This window comes from Colletotrichum paranaense (assembly GCF_030867605.1).
Source record: "Colletotrichum paranaense strain IMI 384185 chromosome Unknown Scaffold_25.1, whole genome shotgun sequence".
NCBI lineage: Eukaryota > Fungi > Ascomycota > Sordariomycetes > Glomerellales > Glomerellaceae > Colletotrichum > Colletotrichum paranaense.
The window spans coordinates 312,556-336,077 of record NW_026848983.1 but is presented as its reverse complement, the minus strand read 5'-3'; the positions used below and the strand labels follow the sequence as shown (position 1 = coordinate 336,077).

The 23,522-nt window shown below is 53.7% G+C and overlaps 7 protein-coding genes across 7 annotated transcripts; 3 read left to right on the top strand and 4 right to left on the bottom strand.

Moving 5' to 3' along the window:
• Nucleotides 1-2,073: 2,073 nt before the first annotated feature.
• On the top strand, nt 2,074-4,917 carry CPAR01_16493 (MCM2/3/5 family protein; the record flags this gene model as incomplete). Its single annotated transcript, XM_060500738.1, has 3 exons — nt 2,074-2,146; nt 2,221-4,825; nt 4,884-4,917. The coding sequence occupies 3 exons, from the start codon at nt 2,074-2,076 to the stop codon at nt 4,915-4,917; spliced, it is 2,712 nt and encodes a 903-aa protein (XP_060340651.1).
• Nucleotides 4,918-5,159: 242 nt separating this feature from the next.
• CPAR01_16492 (uncharacterized protein) lies at nt 5,160-6,519 on the bottom strand (the record flags this gene model as incomplete). Its single annotated transcript, XM_060500737.1, has 2 exons — nt 5,160-6,313; nt 6,414-6,519. 2 exons carry the CDS (start codon nt 6,517-6,519, stop codon nt 5,160-5,162), a joined length of 1,260 nt encoding a protein of 419 aa, XP_060340650.1.
• A 2,234-nt stretch (nt 6,520-8,753) lies between these two features.
• On the top strand, nt 8,754-10,670 carry CPAR01_16491 (uncharacterized protein; the record flags this gene model as incomplete). Its single annotated transcript, XM_060500736.1, has 5 exons — nt 8,754-8,797; nt 8,931-9,201; nt 9,265-9,587; nt 9,652-10,156; nt 10,227-10,670. The coding sequence occupies 5 exons, from the start codon at nt 8,754-8,756 to the stop codon at nt 10,668-10,670; spliced, it is 1,587 nt and encodes a 528-aa protein (XP_060340649.1).
• Nucleotides 10,671-11,243: 573 nt separating this feature from the next.
• Nucleotides 11,244-13,273, bottom strand: CPAR01_16490 (choline/Carnitine O-acyltransferase; the record flags this gene model as incomplete). Its single annotated transcript, XM_060500735.1, has 3 exons — nt 11,244-11,370; nt 11,450-13,112; nt 13,231-13,273. 3 exons carry the CDS (start codon nt 13,271-13,273, stop codon nt 11,244-11,246), a joined length of 1,833 nt encoding a protein of 610 aa, XP_060340648.1.
• A 3,322-nt stretch (nt 13,274-16,595) lies between these two features.
• CPAR01_16489 (SWIRM domain-containing protein) lies at nt 16,596-18,806 on the bottom strand (the record flags this gene model as incomplete). The annotated part of the gene is made up of 3 exons (XM_060500734.1): nt 16,596-17,999; nt 18,055-18,614; nt 18,692-18,806. 3 exons carry the CDS (start codon nt 18,804-18,806, stop codon nt 16,596-16,598), a joined length of 2,079 nt encoding a protein of 692 aa, XP_060340647.1.
• Nucleotides 18,807-19,560: 754 nt separating this feature from the next.
• CPAR01_16488 (electron transfer flavoprotein domain-containing protein) lies at nt 19,561-20,664 on the top strand (the record flags this gene model as incomplete). Its single annotated transcript, XM_060500733.1, has 1 exon — nt 19,561-20,664. One exon carries the CDS (start codon nt 19,561-19,563, stop codon nt 20,662-20,664), a length of 1,104 nt encoding a protein of 367 aa, XP_060340646.1.
• Nucleotides 20,665-20,726: 62 nt separating this feature from the next.
• Nucleotides 20,727-22,367, bottom strand: CPAR01_16487 (uncharacterized protein; the record flags this gene model as incomplete). The annotated part of the gene is made up of 3 exons (XM_060500732.1): nt 20,727-21,548; nt 21,611-22,069; nt 22,131-22,367. The coding sequence occupies 3 exons, from the start codon at nt 22,365-22,367 to the stop codon at nt 20,727-20,729; spliced, it is 1,518 nt and encodes a 505-aa protein (XP_060340645.1).
• Between the last annotated feature and the right edge of the window lie 1,155 nt (nt 22,368-23,522).

The following is a 23,522-nucleotide window of genomic DNA, read 5'->3' as shown; positions in this document are numbered from 1 at the left end:
TACGAAAACGGATAGCCGCGGATCGACGTGCATCAGATGGCACTTCTGGTACCAACCTAGCACTTCATATAGAATAGAAGATGCAAGAAGATCTCCTTGTGAACCAGTCCAACGGCGTTCTGAAAAATTTCACCCATCGATAAGCCCCTGGGTTTCCCAGCGTCTTCGCAAGCTGCGAGTATCCGTTGAAAGAGACCGGACCCACGAAGGTGGAGCAGCTAACAGTAACAGTGTCGGATCATTCCGATGTCGTGTCACCCCTCATCGGGATGCCGACATACTTTCGGGCCGGTCGTTTCGGTGTCACTATCCCGTTCCCAAGACTAGTTAGTACGGGGCCATAGACGCTCTCGTCGCGAGAAGTTTCCTCCCGCCGTAAGTGTGTACAGGTAGCTGGCAACTATACAGGCGTCGTTGCATTGTGAACTTCACGTACGAGGTAAGCGCATCGGCGATATCTTTACACCCTCGTCTCACCCGACGATGCCCGGGCCCCTTGGATTTTCATTTTCGCACTCTACCCCTGTATGCATACAGAGCCGGCTGGGAGTGACAAGGGTTGGCGGATGTGACTCGTCACTAGTGAGATAAAGCCCGAACTTGAGCCCAGCAATGGAGGAAGAGATCCTTTACAGAGGCGACCGACTGGGCTTGCAAGATGCAATCCATGTTGGCAAAGCATCGCGCGCTATCCGCCTGGTGCCGTATTCGGCGATGAACAGCACTGCAAGGTACAAGACACCTCCCTTGGCCTACTGTTGCCGATCGGCTATAAATGGACACGTGCTTACCGGAGGTTAGAGAACCTTAGAGTCTCAAGGGATTCCATTATTCGTACACTCAGTCAATAGAGTGAAATCAGTTCACGAGCTTGACGACCACCAAGCGGATGGCCAACGTTTGACAGCAGACGTTGTATTAAACGATATTGACATAAGTGGGCACCAGAGATTCTGCTTCGTATCTGCACGAAGCCTCTGGGAGCCTGGCTTGCCAGGGTGGCCCAGACTGTCGGGTCCTGGGTACGTGGCTGAGATTATGTGGTGGCAAGTCTGCGATTATTCTACGATTCGGCGGGTGTCCCGTCAGCCGGCCGTCATTGAAAATGGCAAGTCCAATCCTGTAATAAGGACAGATACTTTTGCTCGGCGAAGGACATCGTCGAGGTAACGTGTCATGCGCAAGGAAGGCACAGCATTGATACGGGTGTTATCGGCCTCCCGTGGATAGGGTATGTGAGAAGCCGAGATGTTCTAGGCATCTGGAGTGGTCCGAAATGTGCAAGGCGTAAGATGCAAAGGGTGAGCTGGTATCGTCATGGTGGTAGCGGCAGCTCAGTTGCCAGGATGATTGCCCGCAATAGGTGCGAGTCGAGTAACGACGGGACGATGATGGCGTGCCGGAAACAGGGTAGTTTGGCCGTGGCTGGAAAACAACTCCTCATGCCGTGATGGTGCTGCAATAGAGAGCTGCATTTTGGGGCCAAACGTCGTGGGAAGAAGGCCAGACTCTCGAACTCTGGAGCAACGCGGGATTAGGAAAAAGCTGTGATTACCTATCTCTGTCCAAATGCAAGCTGAGCGCGCGACGGATCATTCTCGGCTTATCTTCAACAATATGATTGATTCATCGGTCAATCCTTGGCCGGGGTTGGGGCTGATTTCAGGTGGTGACAGTCTGCGTTGAAGTGTGTGACGGTTCAAGGTTGATAATGAATTGGGGAACCTGGTACACCGTACGGTATCAGCCAATAATTGTTGGAGAATGGACATCAGCCACATGCCTCCAGGGGCAAGCCACGGTTGCCTTGCCAAACCAAAACCACTTTACGCGTCCCACCTTGGGGCGCGTCGCCTCGCGTTTTTGGATGGCATTTGGTCCCCTCCTTTTTTTCCTTGTCACTCACACTCTCTGCGGCCGATTACATTTCTCCTCCCCCCCTCGACACTCCAGTATTGACGCTTCTGCACCCTCCCTTGTACCTCATGTTGTCAATTACTTTTGCAAACCTACGCCTTTGATACCCTTTTCTCCCAGTTCAACCAAGTCTCGACTCTGACGACAATTACCGCCATGGATTCCTTCATGCTGCAAGATGCAGCCGCCTTGGACCGCGTGCGCGCAGCCCAGGAGTTCCTCGATCCCCGTACGTCTGCTCTCGCATCACCGTAGGGGTCTTTGCGCCTCTGAATGTTGCACACTAACCTGGTGTAACCACAGAAAATGACTCTCAAGGACGCAGTTACAGATCAGCTATCATCTTGATGTTGCAAAAGCAGCAGAGAAGACTGGTCGTCAACCTCGACCAACTACGTGCCCATAATGCCGAGCTTGCCTCCGGAATTCTTCAAGACCCATTCGACTATAGTCTTGCCTTCAATCATGCCCTGAAACAAATCGTCAAAACACTGCCCCAGTCCGGCGATGCGGAAAAGTTGAACGAGATCTCCTACTACTGCGCATGGGCTGGTAGCTTTGGCATGAATGCCTGCAACCCTCGCACGCTATCCTCTCAGCACCTAAACAGCATGGTGTCCCTCGAAGGCATCGTGACGAGATGCTCGCTGATCCGACCCAAGGTTGTCAAGAGTGTGCATTACAATGAGAATAAGGATGTTTTTCACTTCAGGGAGTACCAAGACCAGACCATGACCAACGGAGTCACCACATCGAGCGCCTACCCGCAGGAGGACGACGAAGGCAACCCGCTTACTACCGAGTACGGCTTCAGCACGTATAGAGATCACCAGACCGTTTCTATTCAGGAGATGCCCGAGCGTGCCCCGGCCGGTCAGCTGCCCCGTGGCGTGGATGTGATTCTCGACGACGACCTCGTCGATAAGGTCAAGCCTGGCGACCGCGTGCAACTCGTCGGTATCTACAGAACTCTCGGAAACAGAAACACAAATCATAACAGCGCCTTGTTCAAGACTGTCATTATCGCCAACCACATTCTTCTCCTGTCATCGAAATCGGGCGGTGGTGTCGCCACTGCCACTATAACCGACACGGATATTCGAAACATCAACAAAGTAGCAAAGAAGAAGAATCTTCTCGACCTTCTTTCCCAGTCACTCGCGCCCAGTATTTATGGCCACGCATACATCAAGAAGGCAATTCTTCTGATGCTGCTCGGTGGCATGGAGAAGAACTTGGAGAATGGCACCCATTTGAGAGGTGACATCAATATCCTTATGGTGGGAGATCCCTCTACAGCCAAGTCCCAGCTCCTTCGATTCGTGCTCAACACGGCGCCACTAGCAATTGCTACCACCGGTCGAGGTTCATCGGGTGTCGGTCTGACAGCCGCAGTAACTTCGGACAAGGAGACGGGTGAACGGAGACTAGAAGCCGGAGCTATGGTCATGGCTGATCGTGGCGTGGTATGCATTGACGAGTTCGACAAAATGTCCGACATTGACCGTGTTGCAATTCACGAAGTCATGGAACAGCAAACCGTCACGATTGCCAAGGCTGGAATCCACACTTCGCTCAACGCCAGGTGCAGCGTTGTTGCAGCTGCTAACCCCATTTTTGGCCAATACGACACCCATAAGGACCCTCACAAGAACATCGCCCTACCAGACTCCCTCCTGTCTCGTTTCGATCTGTTATTCGTCGTTACCGATGATATCGAGGATACCCGGGACCGGCAGGTGTCGGAGCACGTTCTGCGCATGCACCGTTACCGTCAACCCGGGACAGAAGAGGGTGCGCCGGTGCGTGAGAACGCCGGCCAAGCCCTCGGCGTTGCCATCAATAATCAAGCCGATACCCAACGCCCGACCGATGTGTACGAGAAGTTCGATGCGATGCTACACGCTGGTGTCACTCTTACCACTGGACGCGGCGCGAACAAAAAGCCTGAGGTGCTCAGCATTCCTTTCATGAAGAAATACATCCAATATGCCAAGACCAGAATTCGGCCTGTCTTGACTCAGGCCGCATCGGATCGCATTTCTGACATTTATGTTGGCCTCAGAAACGATGAAATGGAGGGTAACCAGCGCAGAACCAGTCCTCTGACCGTCCGTACTTTGGAAACTCTGATTCGTTTGGCAACCGCCCACGCCAAGTCCCGACTATCTAATCGAGTAGACGAGCGCGATGCCCTTGCGGCCGAAGCAATTCTCCGTTTTGCTCTGTTCAAGGAGGTGGTCGAGGACGAGTCGAGAAAGAAACGTAGGAAAACCCAGACTACCGAGTTTGCGTCATCAAGCGAGGAAAGCTCATCCGATGATGATGGCGATGATGGAAACTTCAAGAAGACGACAACATGGACACCCGTCCCGAGATCCTCGCGATCGACACGAGGCGTGGCCCGGCCTCGGCGAGCCGCTGCTGGTGCCAGCAGCGCCAACGAAGATGCCCCTGAAAGCGACGCGGATACCCCTGCTGAGCCTGATGTAGTGGAAGACGCAGGAGAGGATATCTACGAGGCGACGCCACGGAGATCCCGTCGCCGCGGTGATGGCACGGCCCCTTCAAGTGCGGCACCCCAAACGCAAACATCGTTTGCTTCATCCATGCCTGCTTCTCAGCTGCCTTCTCAATCGCAAGACACTGGCGAGGATGATGACGAGCTGGCATCGGGAGCAGCTGGCCTCGCCATTGTTGATGAGCCCATCAGCCCCCAGCGGCTGACTGTCTTCAGAAGCGCCCTTGGCCAGCTACTCAACTCAGCCCTGTTCGACGACGACTCTGCCAATGTCAATGCTGTTCTTGAAGCCGTGAACACTAAGTTGCAGTCACGTAGCGGTAGTGCCTTCAGCAAGGAGGAGGCCGTCAAAGCTCTTAAGAAAATGGATGAAGCCAACCAGATTATGTAAGTTCCCCCACCTGATTTCTCGTCTTCGGTTCTTACATGACTAACCGAGAAATAGGTACACCGATGGAGAGCTTGTCTACAAGATTTAAGGTCCGGTGGCATGATGTGGGATTGTTTGTGATATGACATCTGGCGTTGGTGTTATGACGGGAAGGCGTCGTCCCTAAGAGACCTTGCCATGTAACGAATGGAAAATCCATCTGTCGTAGTTCTTGCGCAGTGGTCCGTAAGGTGTCAGATCTAACGAGTCGCACTTGACGTAAATCTTTTGTCATTATTCGTCTACCTGGTTCTATGTTTATCACCACAGATGTAGCATTTTCCGTGGACTTTACTGCGTTGTTTGGAGACGGACTCGGAACTCCGCAACCCGGTCCTCTACCCTCTCGCCGTTCCATGTCTCCTCGCCGTCCTCATTTCTGGCTAAGGTTGGTACGCCAACTTGCTCAATAGCGAAGCTGGCAGCTACACTGCCCCATACTGCAGCTTCCTCGACGCACTTACCCCTTGCAAGAGCAACAGCGAGCCCGCCCAGAAAGGTATTGCCGCCACCTGTTGGATCTACCACTCTCGCGCTGTCTTGATGAACGGCCGGGATCCACTGTTCGGTACCAGAATCTACCTCGATCTCCTCGCGAATAACAGCACCTTCGTCATCTTGGAGTAGACCGGCGAAGAGTGCTTCCATGTCGGTGTCCGGCTGAAGGCCGCCCCTCGTATAATCCTTCTTGCGACGCTTTGAGCCTGCCCCGTCGCCAGTAGCGGGATGGCGTTTGCGGCCGCCGTTGCGAGCAACGTAGCAGCCCTTTTCCCCGGCGCGGACAACGAGCGTGAAAGACGATAAAGGCATGCTTGCGAGAAGTTGCTCGCAGGATCTCTCTACCGCCGCTTTCGAAATCTCTCCTGTTTTTGGGTCCAAGCCGTCGTCACCCATGAAACCCGCCAGCTCCGAGTGATTTGGACTGAGGATGTCAATTAAGGGAAGGCAATTTGTACAGTTGAGAAGTTCATCCGGTGTGCACAGGTCAGGTACGGGTTCCCAGATGAATATTGGTTTTATGTACGAATCGGGCGGGCACACGCGTTTGCGGGCTGAGGTGATTTCGGTTACCAAGTCTCTGCACCTGGCCGGAGAGCAGATTAAGTGAAAGGTCTTGGAAAGTAACAGATGAGGCGTCAGGTCCTCTGCAGTGAGACGCTTCTTAGGGGTGGTGTACTTGAAGGCGCGCTTCTCTGCGTTCTCGTATCCGTTCCATCCGCGAGTGGTTAGCCGCTCTGGGTCCTCGCGGAACACGACTGATGTCTCCCAGCTGTTGATGAGTTCAGTCAAGGATTGCGGAAAGTCGGAACCCTTGTCGACGATCCAACCGACCGATGAGGCATCCGGGGCTGGCGAGAAGAGACGGGCTCCGAGGGCACCGTATGAGCCGGCACCGCCGAGAATATCATAGACGGACGGCGTAGGTGGCAAGAAGTGTATCTCGTCTAGTAACTGTCAGCTGGGAATCATGCAGTGAGGGTGCACAGCGGGCTGATGTTGAATTCGTAGAGACGGGACATCAGTGCAGAGGGGTTTCTGACTCACCTATGATGAACATCCCTAACGTCACAAAGTCAATGGCAGGTAATGCCTTGAATTCTTCGTCAGTGAGAAGCTGCTCCTTCGGCGACTGTGACTCTTCTTCGGCCATGGTCAAAGGTTTCCAGTGAAAAGGATTATTGCAATGACGGATCAATGTCAGATACGCAATGAGTGGCGTAAAGATTCAGACTGTACGGAGTATCAAATGAGATATATTCCGTTGGCGGAAATGCTGTGCTCCGTGACAGTGGCCACTATTGTGAGAAGGTAACAATTAGACACCTGAGTAGTATCTTTGCAACCAGCCGAAATGCCGTAGTAGGACAGGTGAATCTGAGTGTGATTTTGGGAAGTGAAGGGCTTTTTGAAACTAGGTTACACCCACTTTGCTGTGTGCTATGGGTTATTGGTCGCATCAGTATCGGCGAGAATGCACAATGCAAGCACGGACGAAGCGAGGTGGCTCTGACGGGCCGATATGTTTTTCGGGGAGGTGAGGTGCGGTGAGAGGGCACTTCCCTCATGAGACTTTGCGGGCGACAAAGGTTGGATTGAGAGACAGGCCCGAATTTATGGCTGCTAAGGAAATTGGAGATGCAAAACGAATTGTAGAATTGTAGCTCGAGTGAGCCTCAAGATCAACAACAAACAGTTGAGTAGCAGCGCCATCCATCTTCTCTTCTAATTTACCCCACCCTCTCTAAGCAGATGCTATTTTCGACCCATACACTAGAGACCGCCGTCTTCTACCTTATGGGCGGTTGGTACCTGAAATGATCTCATGTGAAATCCTGCAGATAAGGCAGCAGACATAACCACACGTTAGACCGGCACGTGGCAAGGTGCCTGTGGTAGAAGGGGAGAAAGCTTCCAGAAGCTTATCTTGCCTTACTCAACTCACTTGAGCCAAGAGGGGCAGCCCATTATGGGCCCGAATTCCGGTCTCGGCACACATGGTGTGACTGACAGCCAAATAGCGTCGCAAGTTGTAACCAGGCACATACAGGAGTTACAAGGTGACAAGAGGAGCTCTTTATGAAATTGGCTAGTCGGTCCAAGTCCATTGCAAGACCTTTCCGAGGTTGAGGCGAGGCAAGGTGAGCCATACATGTGTAGCTGCCCACACATGCTGCCTTGGCGTGACGATGTACTGAGCAAGCTGTTAGTGATTTTAAGTGACACTTTCTGTTGCCGAACGACTTTGCTCGACTATCGCCGTCAATAGCCGCTCATTGGTTCCGTATTCACGGACAAAGTGTTGACTTTGGCGACAGCCTACAGAGTATACGTAAGCCGGAGTTCGTTTACTGAGCAAGCTGCTTCCGAATCAAACGGCCTTTTCAGAGTTGCCTAGCATGCTGACCACCGTCATCTCATCGTATGCAAGTGCAGATTGCACTAAATGAGCGAGACTGAGCAGATGAACGGGAGTAATCCCATGCGCAGGAGATGTAGGATTGATCTTAGGTTTCAGCAGACACCTAAGCTTGGTCAATGGGGTGAAATTTCTTCCAAATTAGAGGTTGATCTGTGAGATATCTTGCGCAAGCTTGGGTAGCCAAGCTTGACAGACCTACGGATAGGAACAGATGGATAGGCTTGGGACCGGGTGCCTGAATAGAGGTAGGAAATGCCTTAGGCAAGGAACTCAAGGCATCCAAAGTGCGCAAGGCATCCGTTCATCAGCTCTGAACCAGCGTGTGGAGCTACCTTACCTGAGGTACCTTGTCCTGGGACCCCAAGCACAATCAGTTGGGTGTAAGGTACTCCGTACCTGAGCTTCCTTAAGAGGTACAGTGTCTCTAGAACAAAGATACGTACTGCCGCGTCTGTTCCCCCCCATCTGGCATGACATTGGATGCTTGCGATAATACCCATTCAAAACACCTCTTCCGCCAACCTCGTAGCTCTCTGCTCAGTTATAACATCTTCAGCGACAGCCGACCCGTTGCTCTTTGCCAGGTGCATTTCGCCCATCCCAGCAGCTCCGCACTAGCTGAAACTTCACGCCCAATCTTTTGGCTCTCCCCCAATCAACCTTGCAATAGTGGCTTTGCTGTGTTGAGCTGTTTCGACAGACATCCTGCACGAAGCTTCGGTTGCATTGAGCTCACTACGCGTTGCAACAGCCCACCCTGCTATTGCCCTCGCTGTCATTGTCGGTTTTGTTCTTGCCATTGCATGTCCACCGCATCTCCCGCTACCGATCTCCGTTCTCTGACGCCCTTCGTCACACCGTCTCTGTCCGTCAGTGCTTACCCCCGGCCCATCGCCGCCGTCCTATAACCTCTCCTGTCGACCTTCTCCTTGCACCAAGCTTCGGCTCCCCCTCCTTTGCCCAACATGGCAACGAACAACATGCATAACCTCACCACCCTCATCAAGCGGTACGTCGACCGAAATCCCATCAGCCCGGACTACTCTGCATCCAGCTCTACGGCAACATTGACGGGCTTCAGCTCGCTGTTGCTCCTATTCTGGGCCCACTGTCAGCGCACTCGTTGCTAACCTCGAAACAAGGCTCGAAGCTGCTACGGCTAGGCTCGAAGATATCGCCACCTCTACCATCGAGCTTCCCCAAGCCGTTCCCGCCCTCAATCAATCCGTCGCCTCGCCGCCTGCTGCTTCCAATGCTCCCGCCCCTCCCCCGCCGCCGCAAGCCGCCGCCGCCCCCCAAGCTCCCCCGGAGCCAGTTCCAGAGTCCATTGAGGAATTCGATCAATTTATTGCCACATCGGTCGAGAAATATGTCAAAACCAGTCAGCAACTTGGAGGCCTTGTTGCTGACCAGGTCAGTCATTTAAATACACTCGCGAATCATTCGTTATTTGGATGTTGACCAGGGTCTCCGTAGGCTGCCAAAGTTCTGCAAGGTTTCCAAGCCCAGCGCAACTTCCTGCTCATCACCACGAAGGCCAAGAAGCCTGATTTGAATGGCGCCGAAATGGCTGTCTACCAGGACCTCCTAAAGCCCATTAATGAAGCTCTTGTAGCTGTCAACAATATCAAAGAGTCCAACCGAGGGTCGCCAGTTTTCACCCAGCTGAGCGCTGTTGCTGAGGGCATCATGGTTCTCGCCTGGGTCACTGTCGACAACCGTCCTTACAAACATGTCGAAGATTCGTTGGGTTCTGCCCAATTCTTTGGTAACAGGGTGTTGAAGGAGCAAAAGGATAAGTGTGTCTGCGCCAATGATCCGATGTGATATTGAAGGACCCATGGCTAATGCGGTATACCATAGGGATGCGCAGCAAACCGAATGGGTGAACGCCTTTTACCAAGTCTTCCGTGACCTTGCCGACTACGTCAAGCAAAACTTCGCTAGCGGCATCCCCTGGAACCCGAAGGGTCAGCTAGCTCAGGAGGTTGCTAAATCGTTGTCCGCATCTGCAGCTTCTGCCGCTGCTCCTCCTCCGCCACCCCCGGCCGGCGGTCTTCCGCCTCCACCCCCGCCTCCTGGACCTCCCCCAGTACTGGATATCAAGGAAGAAACCCCCGGTGGCAAAGGTGGACTGGGCGCCGTGTTCTCCGAACTCAACAAGGGCGAGGCTGTGACCAAGGGTCTTCGCAAGGTCGACAGATCGGAAATGACGCACAAGAACCCGTCCCTTCGTACAAGCTCGAAAGTTGATGGAGAGGCATCAGCACGCGGCAAGAGCCCAGCTCCTGGCAAGAAGCCTAAGCCAGAGAGCATGCGCGTCAAGAAACCACCAAAGAAGGTGCTTGAGGGCAACAAGTGGACTATCGTATGAAAGCCCCCTATTATTATGTTTTGAATGGTATGTCACAGATGGCTAACTTTCATATAATATGCAGGAAAACTTTGAGAAGGAGCCTCAGCCCATTGAAATCGAGGCGTCCATTTCGCACTCCATCCTGATCAGCAAGTGCAGCAACACTACCATCATTGTGAAGGGCAAAGCAAATGCTGTGACCATTGAGAACTCAACTCGTCTGTCGTTGATCGTGGAGTCTCTTGTGTCTACTGTGGACGTCATCAAGTCTCAGAACTTTGCATTGCAGGTCATGGGTGCTGTGCCTGCTGTCTTGATGGACTCAATTGACGGCGCTCAAGTCTACTTCAGCAAGGAGAGCACAGACACCAGGATCTTCTCGAGCAAGTCTTCAGGCATCAACCTCAACGTTATCTCGGGAGAGGACGAGGACTATGTGGAAGTACCGCTTCCATCGCAGATTTGCTCCTACTATGATGAGAGCAAGGGCGAACTCGTCAACGAGATTGTCTCTCACTCAGGTTAAGATGAGTAGTTTCAGCTGCAGCTAAGGAAGGGGGATTAGACTGGGAAGAGCCAGAGTTGGGTCGATTTGTAGGAGTAAACATGGCGGCGGCATCTTTTGTTCCCCACCTCACATAGCCTGCTTCAATCTGGAACTGTGCGGTTTCGATTTGCCTGTTTCAGTCATGTTACATTTATACATTGCCCTGCAACCTTCATACCCGCATGTTCAATAGAGGCAATAGAAAGCTGTCGAAATGATGTGCTTGGTACTACCACTCGAGTAATGGGGAGATGCAGTGTACATAGCCCAGAATGAGAAGACTGCGAAGGGGGAAATTCTTCAATATGATCGCGGTGGTGCCGACACCACCGGTCACGTCTATCAGGTTGCCAGAGACGCTTCTGCTGTATCCGTGCAAAGAACGACCGGTCATCTACATGTAACCATATATGAACACACATACACACCCTCACATAACTGACGGAGCGCCGGAGCACCCTTGGGATATTGGTCGACTTCTCTTCTCTCGCCCATATCGCCAACGACAACTCCTCTCTCATCCCCTCTCTTACAAAGGATTTCTATCACCGTTTACAGCTTAGCCTTGGCGGGCTTAATGGTAGGGATGAGCAGGTCGCGCATCTCGCCGGCGGCCTCGTTGAGGAAGAAGCTCATGCGCTGGCTGCCCAAGCCCTTGGACACAACGTTGAAGTTAATGCTACGCAGAGATTAGCTTGTTTCTTAGATTGTTGGGGGGAGGCTACACTGCAGCAGACGACAGCACACAAATCACGCACCTGTTCTCGTTGATCATGTAGGCAATTCCGAACCCGCCGTCAATGACCTGACTCCATCCGTATCCGTTGAAGTACTCTGAGCTAAGCTGTGATGAGGACAGGTACCACGAGGAGGAGTAGGAGAAAGCCGGGTCCTGGTAGATGGCAGGCAACTCCTGGCCGGGCTCGAGCAGCCTCTTCAGACCGAACAGGTGTCTGTCGACACCCTTACCGTCTGAGGCGGCAGTGATGTACTCGAGGTGGGAGTCAATGGCCTGGCGGAAGAGGTCGACCTTGGCCTTGTCCTCGATGTTGGGGTCGGCCATGGCGTTGCACCACGAGACGGAGGCGTCTGACACGGTTCTACATGTTTCGGTACGGCCTTGCTGGAAGCGGCGGGTGGCGGCCGACTCGTATGTAGGCCGGTTCTTGCCGTACATCTTGTGGTATGCCAACTGGATGATCATCTGAACGTAGGCATCGGGCGAGCACTTGAACTTCTTGATGAGTCCCTTGCCGTAACCCTGATACGCCTGAACGGCCAGCTCGTGTTGGCTAATGACATCATGGAAATCTTTTCTGGCGCGGTCGATCTCGGCCTGTACTTCCTTGGTAATCTCGAACTTGACGACCTGGGGTTCGGGCAGGTTGGAACGGATTGAGGGGTCAGAGAGGTCAAGCTTGTTGTTGAAGATGAGGTCGTTGATGAAGTCATTGAGACGGTGGGTAGGGGTTCCGTCCATCATGGAGTGCTCTCCCATGAATCCCGACGTAGCATTATCATTGACAATGAACTGGAGGGGCTTGTCGTACCAACGGTTGGCGCCGTCACCGTGCCAGTACTGATGCGCGCGCTCCTCGAGAGTGACGGGAGCAGCGTCGTCAAGGCACACGACAAAGGAGGATGCCTCAACGGCTTCCAGAGAGGCGGCGTTCTTGGGGCTGGCCTTGAGAAGGATCTCGCGTGCATCTGACCAGACGTCACGGTTCTCACTGGTCAGAGCGCCCACGGGAGGGACTCTCTGGGCCAACTCATATACCTTGTTGAATTGCTGCTCGAGCTCTGAGGCGTTGAGCTGCTTGCCGTCCACCTCGTGCAAAATCTTGAAGATTTGGTTTTTGCGGATCGCAATGATGTACTTGTGGTCCTTGTGGGAGAACTTGGCGGGGTAGTCGGCGGGTTTTGCGGCGACACGGCTGGTGTTGAACATCCACTTGTAGCTGTCCATGCAGATAGGCAGTCTCTTCATGTACTCGGGCTCGAGTGTGCCTTCGTCAACCTGCTTCTTGAACTCGAGGACAGCCGAGGTGATGGCCGCGGCCCTCTTGGCAGGGTTCCTTCTCCGGCGGTCGTCACGATGAGAGTAGAAGTAGCTCACGTAGGGAACGACGGGGTCTCTGTAGCTGAGGTATGCCGCATCGTTCCACCACTCGTACAGCCAATTGCGGTGCGCGGGATCCTCTCTCCGGGCGAGCAGCTTCTCCTGGAGCTTGCTGCCGACACCACCGGGCTTGACGAATTCCTCGACGGCCTTTTTGCTGGTGGCGAACTCTGATTCGGACAGAAGGGGGTGGAGGGTCTTGATGTAGCGCGCGGCTGTTTCTTCGAGAGTCGGCACAGGCAGACGGGGCAGAGAGTCCTGGAATCTCAGCATGGCGCCCTTGGATTTGTCCTCAACATATCCTGTACGCAATTCTCCATGTCAGTCGGGCGAAGATCAATGCGCCGAGCGATGCGCATCCTCGGTTATTCAAGGCGCCAGCGCAAACGGCTCGAGAATGTTTGGGGAGTCGCAATTTACCTGAAGGGAGGGAACTGTTGTTCCGCTTTGCTGCAGGAGCCATGGCTGCAAAGGTCTGGAGAGAAAGGAGACGTGATTAGAGAGTGTGAGAGACAGAGCATGAGGCAGAGAAGATATGTGTTTTGTATGAGAGGATGTGAGAGACGGAAGAGAGAAGCTCCCCAAAAGTAATGGATGGAGCCGAAGAAGCGGAGCGGGGTGGGATCAAGGATGATGGCGTTGAGCCGAGGCCAAAGAGCCGAGCAGAGCAGAGCAGAGTAGAGAGAGAGGATAGCGGAAGGGAAGATGCAACAGCGTCAACGAACAAAACGTACCGGACGATTAAAGGTCAGATGTCTCAAAGAAGTCCTTGCCGTGGCAGACCTAGCCTCCAACGCTCGCAATGCGGCCGACATGACCAATTCTTGAAAAGGATTAAACGTGTGGTGGTGTGTGAGTGGTTGGGTGGTGTTAAAATAGTTGCAGTGCAGACGCAGTGGTGGCACGCACGAAAAAAGGTAGCCGCAGAAAGATCCGCGGCAGACGGCAGACAGGCAGGCGATTCAGTCGAGTGGCTTTTGGAGCCGGAGCGGGGGCTAGCCGGAGCGAGCGAGGGACGAGGACAGAGTGACAAGGTGACAGACTGACGGATACAACAGACACCTTCAGACAGAAGGGGAGACTTGGAGTGAAGTGGCTGCTTGTCACAAGCCAAAACGTAGGTGCCACGCGGGAATCCCTTTATTACCAGCAGCAATGTCGACCACAACAGGGATGTGTGGATTCTGGGCTAGCAGTGTGTCTGTAGGTAGGTACTCCGTACTCTGTCAGGTACCCCAAGAGGAGGCTGCTGCGGTTCGGTACGGGGTCCGGCTATGGGGAACAGCTGGGGTATGGGGTGTCAGGTTCTCTTTCGAAGCCGCTGTAAGCCAGGTGCTTCCGACGATGGGGCGGTGGGGGTGGGCTGGCTTGTCGATACCTCGGGCTGCTAATGTGGCAGAAGCGCCAGGCAGCAGAAGCGTCCCCAGGTGACGGGAATGGATGTTGTGTGAGGTTGACGAAGATACTGAGGTGAGGTAGTGAGCCTGTCCTGTTCTCAGAATACCTAAGGTAGGTAGGGCCGCGAGAGATGGCGTGGGATCGCGTCTTGTCGATAAGGCGGCTGGTAGGAGGATGGGCCGGTGTAGTGTAGGTAGTTCAGCGCCGTAGGGACCAAAGTAGTACAGGCTACCAGAGAGGATACATGTACCCTTTGCGATCCGGAAAAGAGCGAAAAGCTATAAGTACTGAAGAAGAGCACCTATGTCAAGGGACTGATGAAGAGCGAGGTAGATGAAGCAAGAAGTGTTGAGAAAAGGCAAGAAAGGGAGAAGGAAAGAGCTGCGCTATCTGGCGTCCTCCGGGTAGGTATGTCCCTATGTTATTATGACAAGCCGGACGGGACCGTGGTCCGGAGCACGGTATCGGGCACAATTGATCTTGACCCTCTCAGACACCAGGTCTATGACCTTTTTCTCCTTTGGCTTCCGTTTTGCTCAGTTCTCATTCTAGAGGTTTTGTAGCACGATGCCCGAACGTCCGGCGGAGCGGCGGAGATGGACCTTGAGTTGGGGAAAAGGGCACGCGCGGCGCGTCATGCGCTACAGGCCGCATACCGGCGACTGCAGCACCGCAGAACCCAGACAGCAAGTCTGCCAGTCTGCGATTGAGTCTCGGCCCTCCATACGTGCGCGCAAAATTTACCGGATCCCATATTGACACCATCTTGCACTCGTTCTCCAAATTCCCTCACTGGCTCATTGCCCCTCGGCGCATCGCGGTGCAGCCGGCAAGGTGTCTTCACTACCTTGGTCATCTGGAGTAGAAGCGGTGGATCGGGACTTTGAGCCGAGGTAAAACAGGGGTGAGCAGACGTTAGCTCCAGAAGCTAGGTAGCCAGCCCCATGCACGCAGCTTTTACCCCGTACTTTTCTTCTTTATGTATGTACTACGTAGTACGTACGATGGTGCCGACCCCCATCAGTGGATACGCACGATACGGTACATACGTAGTAGGTAATGAGTTGTAACCTGTACGGATACGGAGTATGCGCACATCCTTACCCCAGTATCCGTACGAAGACTCCAGTTGATCTCCATCTCTACTATCTGGAGAAATCCCCTCAACCTGTTCTCCTCACAAATAGTCTCCGAGGCCGGAGAATCGTCGGCTCTCTGCCATTCCTGAGCCTAGGCTCTCGGCTGGATTTACCTAGGATGCTCGGTCGAATACAAATGACTACCGGTGCTCATCGCATTCCGTCTCTGATGGGAGACATATCATGATATCAACCGCCCTATTCGTCAGTGCGGAACACACCTCCAATTCGATTCTACACCACTGGCTGAGGACGAAGACTGATCCGGTGAATATCATATGTATATTACCGGATAGGAGGGGAGCCCCAGACGATACCGGACTGGACCATCGGAGGATCGAACTGATCAATGTCCCCTTCCGTTTACCCGGACATCTTGGCATATCGACAGCTACCTGAGGCGGGACAGTCAGATACTAGAATGCCTCGAGAAAGGGTGCTCACAAACCTTGGCGGCAAAGCGCTTTCTCTTTGCTTTTACCTTTTTGCTTCACCGGCCGGTTCATGAAGCACGGCCCCACAGACCGGACGCATGCCACACCAGCCTAGGTCACGGCCACGGTCAGGGCCGCGGTCACACGGCACTTCATCTCACAGATTGCGGTTGACCTCAGCGTCCCTAAGCACCACTACCGCGCCGTACGCGCATTAGTGGAGTGGCTTGCTCAACGGCCACAAAGTAGATCACCTTGACTTGAGCTTACCCATGCAGCTGGATCTGACAACCTTATGCACCATGATTCTTTCCAAACATGTGAGACTAAGCTAACATAGCACATCCATCACTACCAGCACTGCTTCACCATGAGATCAATACCAGGTACAGAACAACACATTAGCATGTGTCAGCGCCCTGTGCCCATGATGTGAGCTCGTAACTCATTTGGCAACCACATAGCTCGAGCAATCACACTGTCGTCCGCAGAGAAATGATGAATTCCCTTAAGGTCTACACTTCACACGGTGTTGGCAAGATGGAAAGCAGGTAGAAAACCGGTAGTGCAAGTATCTAATACAATTGCGTAAACGACAAGAAGTCGTCCAGCCATAGGAATCCCTCCGACGCCTAAAATCATCCAGACTATTTCAATTCACCACAATTATTTGTGCCGTTCCCTGTTCATCACCAAACCAAACCCCTTGCAAAATACAGGGACCCCGTTCTCCGCCCACACGCAGAGCAATACTTGTCCCAATGGATCTTATAAATGTCTTCTTCAAGGAAGAGACACCGTGCCATGAGCTGCATCAAGCTTCGAAGCTCTTAATCTGCCCTCCACTGCTCAGTGGCTGCACAGCGCCTGCTCCAGGCGCCGCCTGGAAGGTGAGGTTGGCTCCGTCAGACATCGCATCCTGGGCTTGCTTAAGACCTTGATCACCACCCGTCTCGACTGCCGCCTTGAGTCCATCCTGCACCTCGCGGACGCGACGCTTGAACGCGAGGCGATCCAAGAACAGCTGTTGCCGTCCTCTTTCGAGCTCTCTTCTCTCTGCCTGCAAGATGGCCTCCATCTCGTTGAAGTACTTCAACTTCAACTCCAACTTCTGCAGAGTGAGGTTGGCCGCAGCGGACACTAGTCTTGTCATCTCACGTTCCTCGTGGGACACCAGGCCAGCGGCCCGGGCGCCCATGGTGGCCATAGGAATGGTGGCCAGCGTCGTCGTCGTCGTAGTAGTTGTCGTAGTGACGTCTTGGCGGATATCAATCTCCATTGAGTCGCCGTCCTTGTCCTTGCCCTTGCCATTGGTCACAGCTTGCTCCTCTGAGTTGCCACCCTCAAGTCGCTTGCGAAGCTTACGCGTGAGCTCTTCGGCAGACTTGTTCGCCGCAGCCGCCGTACTGGCAGGGTCTGCGAGGCCGGCAAGGAAGCCGACGACGGACATGACCGGGTTATCCGCCTGGCTGAAAGGCAAATGGCCGCCCTGCTGTCCAAGCATTGCAAGGCCGGTTGGTGCATTCACGGCAAGGTCCGAGTCTGCATACTTGCCCTCAATATCCAAGGACAAGAATTGCAAGACGCACTCTTCGCGTGTTCGCGTACCCACGTGATCCGCAATTTCATTCCAGTCGTCGTCCATCCTCTCGATGCCCTCAAGCAACCGAAGGATTTCGGCATCGCTCCACGGTGCGTCTCTGTCAAGGACGGTCGTGTATGTAGGGTTTTCCATGCGGGTGAATTGAGCGCTTGTCTGGTTGCCTGGAAGGTGACCCTCGAGGAAGCAGCTTGGGCAAACGTCGTACTTGGTCTTGGAATTCGGGTCGGCCTGAGAGCTGTGGTAGTATAGCCTGGTGCAGTCGATACCGCAAGTGTGACAGTTGACCTTGACAATTGGTGTCTTGGTGGCATCTTCGATACCCGAAACGCCGTTCGTCACTGGCGTTTCGCCATTGGTCTTTGGTTCGCTCTTGTTGAGTTTTGTACCCTTAGCGCTTGCTTCGTAGATGTTGCGGCTGACTTCCAAGTTAAGCTCGCTCTTAGCGACCGGTGTTGCCGCAGCCTTCTTTTCTGTATCGGCACTGGGCTTGCCAGCAGAGACGACGGCGTCGGCAGACGGCTGCCACGGCTGTAGACCGCGTGGGGTGTCGCAAATGATCTTGAAGTGACCAGTGAAGGGGGGGCCGACATGCGAGGGCCGTTGCTCTGCATCAACCTACATCGCTTCAGTCAGTTCACCATACAAGACAGCGCATCGATTTTGATCCTACCTGGTAGTTAATCAAACCCCACTGCTCGAGGAACGAGTGGACGCGCATGATAGCGCAGACATCTCCAGCCAAGTTTCGTCTGCAGGCCGTGACAGTAAGGTATTCCACGGGATTCAACCTGTAGGTGTTGATCATGAAATCACGGTAGTCCTTATAGACAGCTGGTGTTTTACTGCGGTTGCGACTGTTGAAGAACTCGGACATGGCCTTGCGCTCGATGTCGTTGATCGTGTTCATGTCGAACCAGGTACTGTAGCTCGGCAGAACGATAGCGTGCGTTTGCGAGATAAGATGTTCTCGAGCCGCGTTTTCGAGTGTCTCCTTGGTCTTGGAGTCCTGCCCCTCCGCATCATTTCCAGCTGCAGCATCATCGCCGCCCTTTGCTGCTTGGCCATCTTTTGTTTCGTCGCGGGCACCGCCCATTTCCTCGTCCTGCGTAGCCTCGGGCGCGGGGCCATCGGGGGCGTCGAGGGGATTATCGGATGTGACGCCTGGTGCGGGTGTCGCGCTGTCCTGCTTGATGCTAGGCTCAGCGACCGGGCCTTCGGTCATCTGGACATCTAGAAACATAGTCTTGTTAGATGCCGTCAATTGTGCCGATGAAAGCAATGCTAACGGGGTCGCCAATGACACGCACCTTCGGCTCCATCTCCCGGAGTAGGCGCGGCAGGTTGCAAAGGTGGTTGCGAAAGGATAGGATTGCTGCCAGGAGAGGCGGCGTTGGAAATTCCGTAGTTGGGTTGGTCCTCCATGATGACTTCTGATTGAATGGATCTTAGGAGGAGGCAGGCACCCAAACTCTTGTCGAAGCGCGCGGAAGCTCAAGGGCGCGACGCGCAAAATGGAACACAAATTGCACGGATAGAATGCCCTATGATATGCGACTGGTGGAATTGATTGATTGATGATGCAGCCTGTGGGTGTGCCCCTCCAAAAGCGCGTGGTTCTTGATGGGAGATGAAGAGGTGTGGTCGTTATGGAGTCGCGTCTGGATCTGGAGAAATTTTGGCGCGAAGATACCAGGGGAACTGCTCTGTCCTTGGGCTTCTCCAAGTGTACCTTTTCCCTGCGCAATCCCTCCCCCGTTGGAAGCTGAAGCGCGACGCCAGGTCCAGCTGATCACGTGGTCAAAGTGTGTCACGTGTCGGACTAGTATCGCTTACCATGACTAATTTTTTGGTGCACGTCCCTTGTTCAATGTCCTGAGTCCTGAGAAGCTTGGTGAGGCCGAGAGCTCGGAGCATAAAGCCGACTGGGTTGCTGCGGCTAATCTCACCCCCGGCCCAAGCCAGAGCGTCTCTACCTCTGATGACGGCACTTTGACAGCTGAGAAAGGCTTCATGCGAACTCGGCCTAGTAACCTCGGGCCGTGTCCAACCGTTCCTCTTCAACTTGAGATCCTACACATCAACACCCAAGCCCTCGCTCACGGTAAGCTTCGCCAATTGTTCCTCTAGACGAGCCCAGTAAAGTCGGTACTTTTCGCATTCGTCGTAGCCGCAAAAAATGCTATTCCTTGCTCGAAGAGCCGCTGGCAGCGGGGTTGTCGCAGCGTCCAGAGGACTCTTGGGGTTCCGATCTGTATCGAGAAGAAGTCTGCTGTCGACCCTCGCCATTCTGGAGCAGAGAGAAGGTCAATTGAACCATGGCTCACTGAGCGCCATTACAGCAGCAAAGAAGCTGGGAGGATCCATCCACGGCTTTGTAGCGGGAAGCAACATCAAGGGTGTTGCCGATGAGGCGGCAAAGGTTGAAGGTGTTGAGAAAGTCATTGCAGTCGACAATGCCGCGTATGACAAGGTAGGTCATTATTGTAGAATATCGACAAACTGTAAGGTTCCGGAGCTGACATTTCCGTACTTGCAGGGTCTCCCCGAGAACTTCGCACCGCTGTTGGTCGAGAACATCAAGAAGGGCGGCTACACCCACATCATCGCTGGACACACTGCCTTTGGAAAGAACTTGATGCCCCGCGTTGCCGCCATGCTGGACTCGCAGCAAATCTCTGACATTACTTCGATCGAGGGTGAGAACACCTTCGTCCGCCCAATCTACGCCGGCAATGCCATCGCGACAGTAGAGTCATCCGACGAGATCAAGGTTATAACCATCCGAGGCACGGCCTTCCCCGCGGCCGAAGTTGCTAGCGGCTCAGCTACGGTGGAGGATGGCGTTGATCCCAAGTCTGACTCTGCTACTGAGTGGGTGTCAGAGGATCTTGCCAAGTCAGACAGGCCGGACCTTGCTACCGCTGGGAGGGTTGTCTCTGGCGGCAGAGGCCTCAAGTCTAAGGAGGAGTTCGACAAGGTCATGCTGCCCCTGGCCGATTCTCTGGGTGCTGCTGTTGGCGCCTCCAGAGCCGCTGTTGATAGCGGGTACGCTGATAACAGCTTGCAAGTTGGACAGACTGGCAAGGTCGTTGCACCTCAGTTGTACCTGGCTGTTGGCATTTCAGGTGCCATCCAGCACTTGGCTGGTATGAAGGACAGCAAGGTCATTGCCGCCATAAATAAGGATGCCGATGCCCCTATTTTCCAAATCGCGGACGTTGGGCTCGTGGGAGATTTGTTCGACAAGGTGCCAGAACTGACCGAAAAGATCAAGCAGTAAATGGCAATGTTTCTATAGTTTACAAAGAGGGGTATTTCTACATTTGACTACAGTGCCGTATTCTATGATAGGACCTCAAGCATGGCCTTGGTGGACGTGAATTTCTCCCGCTCCTTGCCCGCAGCCTGACCTTTTCCTTTCTCTACGCCATCAATTTTTTGCCAGTCTTCCCAGCTTGTTCTCTTATGAGCTGAGTCACCGATTTCTGAGCGGACTCCATCCCATCCTGCCGCGGGCTTCTCTTTACCCGTAGACAGGAATTGCAAACCAGACAGCCAATCTTGAATGATAGAATCGCCCGTTTCAAAGGCGTCCTGCATAGTCGAGGCAATGACGCCAGTCGGTCCTCGTTTAACCCAACCGGCACAATAGACACCGGGGGTTACCCCTGACTGCGTTGCTTCAGAAGCTTCTTCCTGATCTACTGCAACAACTCTGCCGCGTCCATCGTTCATAACGACACCTCGGCGGTCATCGAAGGCTACACCAGCCTCTTTGAAACCGGGTAAGGGAATGGACTTATAACCAATGGAACGGAAGACCAAGTTCGAAGGCACCGTGATAGTTTCTCCGGTAAGCCGGGCTTGAGCACCGGGATCAAATTTGTGAGACAGTTCCGTCCTCTCGAACACGGTGCTCCCAACATCGGTAGGAGAATTTTGGTTGGCCAAAAATTCAACAGGATTCAAGCAGAAGTCAAGTGACCATGATTTCTCGACATCGTGTGGACGAGACACGGAGCCCTTGGCGACCACTTCCATCAAGCGCTTTGCTGCTCTTGGAAGTGACTTGATGTCTGGGGGTATGAGCGTGCTGTCCACCGGATGAAAGCCAACACTTTGAATCTTCATCAACTCCCTGACTTCCTTAATTGTGAACGCGGCCTAGATGGGAGGATCAACTCGTCTGCTCTATTTGGACACAAGAAGCTGAGCGGTTTACTCACCTGCATTGGACCTCGTCTTCCAACGACATGAACCCTCTTGACGCGAGAGGTTGCAAGCTGGGCAAGGGCCTCTTCTGTGATATCTGTCCGCCGCAAGGCATCGATATCCTCCAGGAGCATTCTAGCAACGTCCAGGGCTACGTTGCCCTGACCAATTACGACAGCCTCATCTCCTTTCGTGAGATCGGGTGACAAATCGGCATATTCGGGAAGCCCATTGTACCAGCCCACAAACTGGCGAGCCGAGTAGACGCCTTGGAGATTGGATTCTCCAGGGATGCCGAGGGTTCTATCCTTTGCGGCTCCATATGCGAGTAACACTGCATCATAATTTCGCAACAAGGTGGGAAAGGGCACATTGCAGCTGTCGGGATGACGGCCTACGTCGCCTATGGTCACGTTACCCATGAAGTTAAATTTAGGCGAGGCCGCAACTTCTGTGAATTTGTCCTGACAGTTCTGGGGGTTGTGTAAGCAGCGTGCACCGGTGAAGCAGTCAACGAGACGGGAGCTATCGAACCTTGACTTCGGGATGATCTGGGGCAACGCCGAAGCGGACGAGGCCAAACGGTACCGGCAGCGACTCATACATGTCCACCGTAGTCTCGGGGAGTTGGGACATCACTCGGTAGGCAGAGTAGAAGCCTGCTGGACCGGAGCCAACGACGGCCAGTCGGAACGGGGCGTTTGGTTGGCGGACTTGTCTCGCGGCGGTACTTGACGGGCGCGACCCGGAAGCGCCGGTGCCCACTTCCATCCGAAAACGGCGGCAGGCTGGGCGCAGCCTGGCCCGGCATCGGGATAGAATCATGGGACTGGTGGAGGGTAGCGCGGAGTAGACTTTGGTCTGTTCTGATGGTTAAGGAACTTGACTTGTCCGAGGTGATACTGGACACCGCGTGTTCAGCCAATAATAACTCGAGGTAGCCTGGTCAGTGAAATGGGAAGCTACCACCAAAGCTGGTTAATGCAGCCCGAGTATAGAGCACCGAGTGAATCCAGTCAAAGAAGGCGTCGGGGTGGAAGCTTTCGGATTTAAATCGAGAATCCACAATCCGGAGCCGGGCCTAGTTGCGGTACCGATGTGACGCATGGACTCGGCGTCCTCGGCCTGTGGCTTATAAAGCCACTTACTACCTTGACTTGGTTGCCAACACTGGGCTGTGCCTGGAGATTCGAAAGAAGAGTAGGTGCATGCTTTTGCCGCGGGTGAAGATGCCGCGGGTGAAGATGCCGCGGGTGAAGAAAAGTAGGCCTTCAATTGAAGTATCGATGTCGTGAACCATGAAGCTGTGCTACCTTCTTGCAGCTTCTCTTGAACTACAGCTGCCGGTAAAAGTGCCCTGTTGCTTGTAATCGAGGCCTGGTCCAAGCTTTATACGTCATTTCGACCCTCTCAAAAGTTGGTGGGGGGGGCGGGTTTCGGGACCAAGTGGATAGTATCTAGTGTACTAAGTATGCTACCCATGATCCATGATCCAGACATCTGGAGGCGAGAGGTCAATGATCGTCGAGCCAGGAAGAGGTGCAAACAGACGAGGTAGACAACTTTGGATGACAGCTTTCTGGCGCGAGAGGCTTGAAATGAACATACCCTGAACATGAGGTGACAAGGGTAATTGGGCTTGCTATGGTGCAGCTCCCAAGGCATGCTACCTTAGTACTGCAGGAACGAGGAGTTGCCATAGCAACCGCCGCGCGCCAGCTGCAACACTAGACTCAAGATGTACCCAATGTCAATCAACCGATCCGGGAAGGCTGGAAAACAACTGGGCCTTTGAGCGATGCGGCTTCAATCTTGGCGAGGCCGGGCAAACACAGGATTTGCCTGTACCTTTGCGCATCTCACCCTGAGTTTGGCCTTTCTGATTCTGGTCCCTGTCTTGCTCTTAACCATCCTGCCTTGCCTTCC